The sequence below is a fragment of the Rhopalosiphum maidis genome, chromosome 1, assembly GCF_003676215.2.
Source record: "Rhopalosiphum maidis isolate BTI-1 chromosome 1, ASM367621v3, whole genome shotgun sequence".
In the NCBI taxonomy this organism is placed as follows: domain Eukaryota; kingdom Metazoa; phylum Arthropoda; class Insecta; order Hemiptera; family Aphididae; genus Rhopalosiphum; species Rhopalosiphum maidis.
Window position 1 is genome coordinate 39,489,001 of NC_040877.1, and position 12,641 is coordinate 39,501,641.

The window sequence follows — 12,641 nt, forward strand, 5'->3', positions numbered from 1 at the left end:
ACCTAATTAATACATAAAACACATTATTATATTAATTACGTCTGAATTAAATATATGTAGGAATAATAAACTACATTAAAAACATTGTACATTATATAAATATAGGTATTACTATTTATATGATACGATATTATATTATTATGCCCATATATGTGTAAATGTTATAAAAAGTGAAATATTAAAATATTAGTATCCATGAATACATATACATAAATTATAATTACATAAATAATCATGATAATATTATATTTACAGTGGATAAATTGCTAATATTATTGTGAATTGTGATATCCATAGGCGCATCGCATTTTCAGATTTTCTTAATGCGATTGAATAATAAACACATTTTCATTAATAAATTAACCATTAGGAATAGAACCGTCTATACTTTAGTAAGGTAAGGATAACAATTATTATGGTTTACTTGCCTTGTAATGTTGAAGGGTATCAAGTGCTCTGGCATGACCTTCTAAATTATAAACACATAATGCAGACAGCAACTCCAATACTTGCTTTTTCACAGTAACATTGTTAGTGTCAAGAGCTGTAAAAGAAATTATTACATTGCTCAAATTAAATAATTATATTTGAAATTCGATAATTTAAATTTTTTATACATGTTTGTTAAATAAGTACCTATAAAGATAATTTTGTACCAACATTGTAATCTATTTAGTAGTGATCTCTATTAATTAAAGATTAATGGTGATTTTAATTATGTAGGATGACTCCGAGTAATCTTTGTATAACTTATAAGCCTTATTTATTTCACTAGGTAATAATAAACAACTAAACACTTAAAATTGGTAGTTACATTCCTATGTTATTTGTAAACGTGATATTTTGTTTCGGTTTTAATTGCTTATACCATAATGGAATAAACCAACAATAAGTGTCAGATTTACATTATTTTAACATGCAATAAATATGCAAAACCAATGGCTCTTTATCATTAATGTAGAAAATTTGTTAAAGCTAATTACTAATTAGACAAAGATAAATTTAAAACCTTATAGAAATATGTTCCTAACTTTCTAAATGACTATAACTTAAAAATAGAGCGCGAATTTATATGCATTAAAAACCAACCAAATATGCGCTAAAAAAAACCCTAAATATGCATAAAAAAGATTAGCAAAAAAAATTTATTTTTTAAACATTTAATTAATACAATTAAAAAATTACCGAACCCAACTATAAATACTTATCTAATTTTCTTAATTTTTTTCTTTTTTTGTAGGTAGTTTTAATCTATAAGAAAAAAATAGAAATCAATTTACATAAAAAATGTAACCTAAAATAAATTAACTTACCTAAATGTGAATTGCATTGTATGACAATAATTTTATATTATTATATTATAATATATATATATTTAAAAAATGTCTAAAAAAACAAAAAACGTCGAAATATTCACTAAAATATGAGATATGCTATTAAAATTGTAAAATAAGCCCTTAAAATAGAAAAATTTCAAAATATACGCTAAAAAAGTTTCATTTTTTAAATTGTTATGTCATGAAACAAATTTTGTGCTCACTTAGCATATCATACGATCAACCAGAATAAATATGCAAACGCATACAAATCCGCGCTCTACTTATAAATAAGCAATTTAGCTATATAAACATTTTGAAATGTTCTGACAGAAACAATTATTTTTGCCAATTGTTTGGATTGTTTAGATGTTATATATACAGGGATGTATTGGTAAATAATGTCTTGAGTAACGCCATATTTTTTAAAATGTAGGTATCTCAAAAAAATTTTTCTTACTTCGCTTGACACAATCAATATTTAACAAATAATTATAAATAAAACATATCTACCGTTGTACAATATAAATAATACTATCAATCACAGCCGTAAATATTATATTATACTCGATTATACCACGGTCTTAGATTATACGAGTATACCGTATACGACCCTAATGTCCTGATAAGTAATATATTCAACCTATATATTATTTTTAATTTTATAAAATAGAATTTAAAAAACCAATTTTCAAAAACAATTAATAAAATAATATACCCTTTTCCATTTGTCACCATTCACCGTATACTCAACATTTTTCAGCCGTATACCTATAAAATTAATATTTTTTTCACGTATACGCATTTCTTTATAAATATTGTTATAAGTATACGCTCCAATATAAGTTATATTAAATTTAATTATTCTTGTACTAGTTACAGTATTCTATATTTTTTATGAGTTAGATTTAACAAAAATTCAATGTTATACATTTATACAATCAAGAATTTTTTTTCATTGAAGAAATAGTAGTGATTGATTAAACTATATTTTAAGTTTAAAAAATAATAATTAAGTATAATGGTCGTACGAAAGAAATACATTGCGCTAGGTAAACATAGTTAGCCATTCAACAAAAAGTATTAAGTATTATTTTTTTTTCAACCTAATAAGTAATAGCATATTAGTGGTTTTTGACATTATTTTTAGAATGCGCAATTCATATTTAATAACAGTTTTAAATTTTGAAAAAGTCAACCCATAAACATACAATACATTGATTCCCTATAAAGTTGCACGTTAAATAGTTTTATGTAAAATCTGATATTAATTAAAAATATTATTATTAATAATAGTTATATTAATGAAAGGTATAAGTAATGGTTACTATATTGTCAGTATTTAAAATTTAAATTAATTCTATCAACATATTAGACACTGAAATACGCCAATAAAAATAGTATATTTTACAATAAATGCAAATTTATAGTATACCTTCTAATAAATAACATTTTTTTTTTTTAAATCACAATGAATAATTTTATTATTATTTTTTAATATTAAATGAAAAATAAATGAAGAGTTTATTTAATTTATATTATCTATTTTATTTTATCTTATATACCTATGTCCTAAACATAATATGAACCTAAGTAAATTCAAACTTGTTCAGATACGTTTGATGATGTATAGTCGGTATGGTTCATTAGTCAATATTTAACAGTAATAACATTCAAACTCAAAAAAGTATATAATATACCTATATTGGAGTTAACCATTTAATAATCAACACATTTATTCTGGTCGTGATGATCAACTGGAGCCAAACGAAGGCCAACTAACCTTATATGTTTACTTAATTAGTACGTAGTACATGTATGATTTGCTTGTACTTTCTTACTATATCTACCTACTGTGTCTACCATGAATCATAACCAATTTAACATTTACAAATTAAAAATAAATGTATATCCTTTTAAGCACCTAGAAAATTATGACTATCATTTTATTTATACTATTACCTAAGGAGGTAAAAACTATGTTGGAAATTTGAAATTGTTTTGTGATTTATTGTTTGAAGGATAAACATTTTCCATATATTTATATATATATACTTATATGTATACTTATAGGCTATTTTCTATATAAGAACCTAGTACTACCTATCTATAATTGAATTTCTAAAATAAACTATTTATCAATATTATATACAAATACAAAATACAATTATAATATCATTTAAAATGTAAGTATTACTAATATTTTAAGTCTTAACTTTATATAAGATAATTTAAAATTGTAATAAATCATAAATATGAGTTATATGATAAATTCCTATAATATTATACCTAAAAATTAAAACAAACAATTATAAAATTAATTAATACTAATCTAGGAAGCCGTATTACTTAAAGTACAAAATCATATTTTTATGTCATATATTTTTTTTTGCATAAAAATAAACAGTATTAACAATAACTTACTAACAGTTACTTTTTAGTAACCCATATTATGTATGTGTACATTTAATCATATGAATTACATTTTTTATGATATTTCTCGCGATAATTATTTTTATAAATACTATATTTTATATTATTAATTGAAGATAAATGTTCGCGCAAATTCGCAATAAAAAAATAATAAATGTTAATGTATATATTGTATTATTGTATTATTAAACCTTGTACATCTAATCTATCTGTAATAATTTTCAAATTATTTAATTATTTATATTATGCATTCAAATCACAAACAATTGTATGCTATATATTACTAAAAATTAGAAAACAAAACAAATTTTCTTAAAATTGAGTGCATCTACGATATTGTAAATAATAAATAAAGAGAATTACTTGATAATTAATTAAAATTATTAATCGTATTGGGTATATGAGCATAAAACCAGCCATCTGTGGAATTAGTTAGGTTTAATAATTTTGTGGTTAGCGAAGTGAAAAAAAAATAAATTTAAGTAGACCGTACGGTAGTTTACCAATTGCACCTAAAATTTACCTTAAGATAACCTAAAAAACTGAACAGTAAAAAATAAAGGTACTTCCATCGTGTTTGATTCCTTTAACTAGAATTTTAGTATTTAATAAATTTAAATTAATAAATAATAAGTAATAATTAATAACGAAAACATAATTTTCTTTTCTATAGATTATTTTTTTTGGTTGTTCTTGTAATCGATATTGGTTATATAAAAATGTTCATAATAAGAAATTAAAATCAGAGGATGTCTTTTAATGAAATTTAAAATATAAAACCCGACAAACTCGCTCTACTATAGGTTTATTAGATCACTGCAAGCATTATAAAAGTGCTATAATCTACAAATCTCCAAAATAAGTGTATACAATACAATTCTGAGCGAAGGAGACTGGTGGGGTCTTTATTTTTTAGAATGGTTATATTTGCTTGTTATATAATTATTATAATTATTATTCTCTTATTTATTGTTATTTAATTAGATTGAATTAATTTCTGCTATCGCCTATACCTAACTTATAAGTCATTGATTCCGATTACCGTGTAAAATAGTATAATTAATTATTTCAGTGGCGTGGCAAAGGATTTTTCATAGGGAATTACCTCCGAATTTTTTTTTTTTGAATAAAGGGATGGGTATCGGCCAATAGATAGTTGATACTGATCTGAAATATAATTTATTGTATTATATTAATATATAATTCAATAATCATATCAACTTATGTTAGCCACCCACAACCAGCATGATTTTATACCTAAAGTGTAAACCATGGCTAATCTTTTGTATCTAAAATCTAAAATTATAATTTCTTTTAATGACCGACTTGAATGATTAGAGCGTTTTATGAGGTTATTAACCATAACTTATAACTCACAAAACTAACTTATTATGGTACAGGTGGACCATTTTAAAAATGGATAAATCCATTCTTTACTTTTCGCATCCAAGCAGTAAAATTATCACATTTTATTTCAAACTATTTTAGTACTTATGTGTTTAGAGGTCCCTCAAAGTTCTCACTTAGGTTGTCTTTTTTTCTTATTTATTTATTATTTATGGCTCAGATAACTTATAATTATTTTCTGATGGTGTTAATATATTTTCGATAGTTGAATTTTCTGCTAATACATTATAAAATTATAGTATAATTTGGGATTAATTTAATCAAAAAATAATTAGTTGGAGTCAATAAAATGATTAACCAATAAATATAAATAAATGTAGTACCATTAACTTATATTCTCACGTTTAGATAATCTTATTTTATATTTTTATATAATTATTTAATTAATCATGCATTTCTATTGATATAGTTAATTCTATGAGAGACTTGGGGATATTATATAGAACTTAGAAGCAATATGTTGTCTTTATATATATATATAAATAAATAAACTTTAAGGGTAGTTTTTATAACAAATCAGATCTAGTTAATAGTTTTTGAAAAATAAAATAAAAATAAATAAATAAATCCCCACCGCATGCAAATTGTTAATTGTTATTAGGTGTATTACTTAAAAAAATAATATTATTTTAAAATTTTTTTTATAGGCATTTTAAGTTGATACTTTAACAAGATAACATATTTAAACTATGAATAATTATGAATGATGTTATCATGTTATGATTCAAATGCATTATTCATGAGGCATTAGGTATAAGTTGTACGTACATATGAAATTTACTATATACAATGGAATTTTCAAAATGTGTAGATTAATTTTAAGATATATTATCTATTTATACTATATGAACCTAGTTACAATATTTTATGATAAGTTGGTATTATTACTATTATTGACTTTAAAGTTATAATAACATTCTTATAATTAGCAATCAGTATAATTGCTGATACTAATAATAGAACTATAAATATATTATTTTCATAATATAATATAGTATAAATAATAAATATATACTATTCAAATAATTAAATAATAATAGTATAATAAATGTATGTTTTGCATAAAAATAAAATGAACCTATACCTTATTACCAATTAAACTTGAATAAGCAATAACTTCAACAATAATATCATGAAATACGTCTTCGTTAAGAATCAGTTTTCTTATACAATCATATTATATCGTTAAATTTAAATTTAGTATATCCATTACAACAGTGATCTATTTGACAACTACTGTACAGCAGGGTATGGACTAATTGCGACTAACACAAAATTTTCCTTTAGGGTCAGTATACAAATTGCGCTCGTTATATTTTAAGATAAGAATATACCAATTGCGCTTGTATAACGCACACTAAAGTGAGTAAAATGCTTGAAAATTAAATCAATTGATTACTGGTTAAAGTAACTGGGTATAGTATATTTTATAACAGTATCGGGAGTTTTTTTAAATGAATTTTAATTTAATGTAACTAGTATTTAATTTTGAATAATTAATGATCAAAAAATATTTTATAAAATGCGAAAAAAAATGACTTATTCATATTATTATGTATTAATACTCATAAAAAAAACAGTTAGTGTTTTCATTTATTATATAATAATTATAACTAACTAATAAATTTTTCTTAGGTAATTTAAAATGTTTTGCGCGCAATTGGTCTATATCAACCTTAAAATATTTAGAGCGCAATTGGTACACAAAAAAGTAATTTTAGTCACAATTTACCAATTGTCGTACAGCAGAGCGATATTCACTTACCCACCTTTTACTATTTATACCTATTCAAAGTACCATCTAATTCAAATGTTTTCTTAAAAATCATTCTCATTATTGATTATTGAATCAAATGTTTTGCTTCAAAGAGTATTTAATAAAAACAAAAAATACATAATATACATCACTATTTAATCAATAGATTTCAAAACGTTTCACGCTCTGTATAGAATCTGTATAGTATTGAGTGGGGTAATAAATTAAAAACAAATCAAAACAAACAATATAACTAATTAAAAATACTCTACTTTAAATCTTATACATACTCAGACTAAGCCCATACTATGTTTTTTTCTATACAGGATATTATAACTTTTACTCACTGAATCATTGAATGAGTTGAAAGAAAAATCGATGTAATGTACAATATTTATATCTACTTAGCTATTATATTATAAATATATATATATAAGATGGTAACTATATAATAATAGGTATAATTAATATTCGCATATGTTTCATAAAATATTTTTTATAGGTACGTACTAATTAACTCAAATTGTTTAAATCATAAAAATATTTTAATAATTGACGAACATATTTTTATCAACACCTAATACCTAATTTACTTTTTATCTACATTTTAATACTAAAACTAAAAACTTCTAGTGAAATTAATCATGACACATCATACCAATATATTATATATATTTAAATTACTGATAGGTACCTACTAATTATAGAACTATAAATATGTTTTTTCATTATGGAATATGTTTTTTAAATTACATTTATACATTTTACTACTAATTATTATTGTCACTTATTAAAGCCTAAAAATCAAAACCCTGGCTAAGACATCTTTAACGTAGATTTGCCTCACCCAAAAAAACTGCAAGAAAGAAAGATTAATAAACAGTTATTTACAGTTTTATTAGTTCAATATTCAATGAATTAGTTATATGATGTATGATGATGTAGAAATAGTAGTACATTTGAGAACAACGCCCACTTAAGAAGAGAGTGTATTTCATTTGGAATGGACTAGTCACTAGTATGTAGTGATGAGATTAAAAAAACCTAAGACTTAACCTCCACCAAGCATCGCTTTTAAAATTATCAAATGTTAACATACATAGAAAAACAATGGATTATAATCAGACCCACATGGTTGGGTATGATTATTATTCATGTATTTAAAACAAATGAGATAATTAGCTATATTTAACGAAACATTACACTTTTATTTTAAGTATTCAAACACAGTATTTAAATCTATAAATGTCCTACTCTCAAATTTGATTTTTCTTCTTTAATAATATTTGAACTCACTAGATTAAATTTTAAATTAATTGCACTTAGTACTTTAACGTAGTAGTATTACTAGTGTTAGATTAGGTTAGCATTATATTATTAACATATTCATACAGATAGTAATGTATCGGTAGGTACATAATATTTTATATCTTACTTAATACTTTTGTTTCTTTATTGTAGAATAATAAAATAATTGAATTTTGTCATATTTTTTTTATTTTTATTAATTTATTAATTTATTTATATGGATAAGGGGAGGGTTGAAACAAAAAATACAAAAATAATTTTTTAACAACCAAGTTTTAATGTATAATATGGTAGAAGGCTAACGTTAATATAAAAATAATATTCAAACTCGGGTAGTTAAAAATATAATGTTTTTTTTTTTTTTAAACAAGTGTAACACACGATAAAGTTTATAACCGAGAAATAAAACCAAAATGTTGACTCTAATATAAAATGTCTAGGTGGACGACACTAGTAACCTAGATTACGATGTAATTCGTTTGTGCACAATCCACTTTTTTATTTATATATTGATGGCTCATTTGTGTATACTGCGTAAACATATAATTTGTATTTACACAAAAATTGAATAATCGATACAAATTACCAAAAATAAATTTATCTTACAAGTACCTATGAAAAAAACTTGAAAAATAATTATAACTCTAAAAATGTTCAATTTAGCGATATAAAATTAATTCAAAGATCCATATATGAAACAAAAAAAAAATCCTTTCCAAACTTACCAAAATCTTAAGAAGATGCTAAAAAACAATTATTTGATGTTCGGCATAATCTTACTTACAAAGATAACAATTTTTGTTTTATTATAGTGTTATATTTAATGAAACCAAATTCGAATTGATACAAAGTGCAAAACACGTTATACTCAAATGAATTGTAAAAAAATTAATGTGAATAAATGAATTATACCTTTATTATTTAAAACTAAAATATGTTTGCGCAATCGAATAGTGCTTTTGTGTGCAAAGTGTCAGTGTCATAAAAAAAATAAATGTGCAAAAACGAGTCGTACCTCCTATATTAAACCTAAATAATGATATTACTCATAAGTATAAATTATAAATTATGATATATTTTTATATCAAACAAACAGTGTAATTTTTTGAAATTCAACAAATTATTATTTTAAGACTAATTATATTTTTTATAGGAAATATTTCAAAAAACATGCAATTATAGAGAATATTATACATATATATTTGTTTACCTCGTATTTTTGTTGCTTTTTACTAAAACTACCATTAAGATTACCAGTGCTAAAATTATTTTTTTACAAAGTGTTTTATACTATTATTAGAAATAAAATAAAAATTGGAATTCAATTTGTACTAAGGCGGCAACTAAAATATAAAATATAAAATACTAAATAGTTTTAAATTTTATAGAAATTTGGATAATTAGAACTGGATTTCTTTAATTTTTATTTTAATGACTAACCGTAAGTAATTTTATAAAATTATTGTCAATTTACTGAAGAAAATGTTTTTATATTAATAATATTATTTTAAGTTTTGACGAAAAAAGTGAATTGGCAAGTTTTTAGGAGTGAGATTTATGGCAAGGATAACTATTTTTTTTTATCTTAAGTTAGCTTACTTATATAAGTTATAATAATGAATATAAAGGTATTTTGTTAAATATTGAATATGTATATAAAAAATAATTGAAAAAATATTTTGCTTCAAATTACGAAATGGAAAATTTAGTCTCAACTTTAAAATTGAAGATTGACATTTAGTATTGCAATTTAATGAATTCAAAAATAGTCAATACTATACTCGAAATATTGAATGGTGTAAGAAATAAAAATCACTATGTAAGTAATTAATACAATACATTTAATAAGTGGAAAATAAATTATATATAGGTTACATTATTTCTTAACATTTTACGTGAATAATTATGTAGGTAACCTAGTAGATATTTTGATTATATTGCGCAAAATTGTCAATTAGCTAAATTAAATTCGTATTAACTTAACAGCCATAGCGGCATATTAAAAGGATTTACCTTATTAGGAATAATCATGTTTACATACAGAAAATGTATATCTATAAACAGCAAGGTATGCTTATGAAATGTATAAACTTATAGACTATGAACTATATCCATTATATCCAATAAGAGTGTTATTAATTGACTGCTAAGTCGAGAAACTTGTGATAAAATGGACATATGGTATCTAAATCTATTGTACTAATTTTTTTATTTCTATTTAATTCTAGTGTGGACAGTTTGATAATTGCTTTAAAATAATTTTACTAAATATGTATAATTGTTAAGCAACTGCAACGGCTGTGTTTGTATTTTATAAGAATGGCAATGAAACTATAAAACAAGACGTATAAAATTTGTTGAAAAGATTACATAAAAATATAGGCTACACCGTAGAAAATCTACATGGCAAGAGTTTGAACTGTTCGGTCTATGGGTCTGTAGGTGTTAAAACTGGTTTTTTTTGCCAAGAATGATCCGCGTGACGTCACACAATGAAGTCCAGCTACCTGGGATTATAATATTATACATGCGGTTTCATTGAAGTTTCCAATCACAAAGAAAAATTATTATCTTATATTGAATTGCATAACTTAAATTTTTATAATACTTTATAATATGTAATAAATTCATTCATAAAATTGAACTACCTACACTTTTGAAGCATTAAATCAATTAATAAATACTTAAAAAAGATTGACTGGGTGCTTAAAAAAAATACATATAATAATAGTAAGAGGAAAAATGATATGTTGAACATTTTCTTAAAATATCTTATAAGTAAAACAAATTTACTAGTAAAGTTAGCATTAGAGTAAAATAAATATGTAATCGTATGATCAATTTTTTTTTATACACCCACTCTTTAATTAGTTAATTTCATTGAACTTTATATTATACAGATTTTAATGATTAATTTTAGTTTGATATTATGCATGATATAATTTTATACCCAAGATTATATAATCTTGAGTTATAAACTAGTAATAGTTATGTCTATTAAAAGTATCTGCATTATAACTCGTCCAGTTATTATGATAAACATAATATTAATTGTTCAAAAATATCTTAAAATCTTCATTTTTTGTTTTTATACCTAAGATTTAAAATTTTAATAAAAGGTTTTTATAAGTTTATTAACCTATATATTATAAAAACAATTTTACTAAATAAACAATTTTATTAGTACTGGTTAATAATTATTTCTCATCATACAATTTTTGGAATTTTATTGTATTTCAAAAAAATAACAATAAATATTTGATATGTTCACCAAATTTTTATATTATCATTTTAATTACACGATTAAATATCAAAATATCTTAATCTCTTTGGGATATTTATAGGCATTATAAACTTTTCTTTTTATCTAAGTTTTGACTGTATACTAAATTTAGTACACGATTTCTCATGAGTTATGAGTATATGATACTGAAACCATAAAATCTAGTATATATTTAATATAAAAATAACTATTTAAAATAGACATTATAATTTATAAGTACAAATGTTGACGAAATTTTACTTATTTAAAGATGTTAATTATTTTGTTATAATTTAAAAACCTTATTCTTGGGAACTTTATACTTTTACTTTATTCAAATATATTCAATATTTCAATGGTTTCGATCTGAAACTTTCGGAGGAGAAAAGTAGTAACGCAAACGGCAACTCTCGTTTATGAGATAAAGTGTACTTATATATACGGTGTATCACGGATATAATATATGAGTATATTACAGTAATTGCATTTGAATGTGATCAGATCATTGTAATACTTAGTTAGATAATAAATATAGAATAATATAGAGGGTCAAAGTAGATATAAACTAATTTTTATGAAAAGATTCCATGATTTATAATAAATACCTTAATACCTGCTATACATAATATAATTATTATAATATTATATCATATATTATTCTTGTTAAAGGTATTCAGTGGCATACGCAGGGGAGGCTAACGGACTGAAGCCCCCCCCATTGTCGTATTATTATATTTTGTTTTTAAGTCTACCAACGATTTAATATAGCGTGTTTTTACCCATTTATTAGAATCACGGACTAAGTAGCAAGCAAATTTAATTATTATTTTATTGTTTGAGTCATGTAACTATTGTAATTATAATGTAAAATTAAATGTAAAAATAAAGGTATTTTGTCAAACATATTTATTATTTTAAAAAGATACGACACGGTTCAAAGAGGGAGGGGTACGGGCCCAGGAACCCCCCCCTGGTTGTGCCACTGAGTTAGTGGTATACATAGCTTATAACTAGTTTACGTATGAACATTAATTTGTGTGTAAAAAATAATGTACCTTAGTCATATAAATATGTAATTAAAAAAGTGTCAAGTTGTTCTATGTTTAATATTTTTTTAAATACAAAAAATACAAATTTTTTTTTTTCATTTTTCAAGTTT

At 22.9% G+C, this 12,641-nt stretch overlaps 1 protein-coding gene across 4 annotated transcripts in view; it reads right to left on the reverse strand.

Annotated features, from left to right (window-relative positions):
* The window catches only part of LOC113550106 (inverted formin-2-like), a 40,143-nt gene that overhangs the window by 15,340 nt on the left and 12,162 nt on the right, over nt 1-12,641 (reverse strand). For all 4 annotated transcript variants that reach the window (XM_026951750.1, XM_026951747.1, XM_026951749.1 and 1 more), the window contains exon 3: nt 429-544. In XM_026951750.1, the coding sequence (XP_026807551.1) occupies nt 429-544 (116 nt within the window). The remainder of the gene's footprint in view (nt 1-428; nt 545-12,641) is intronic.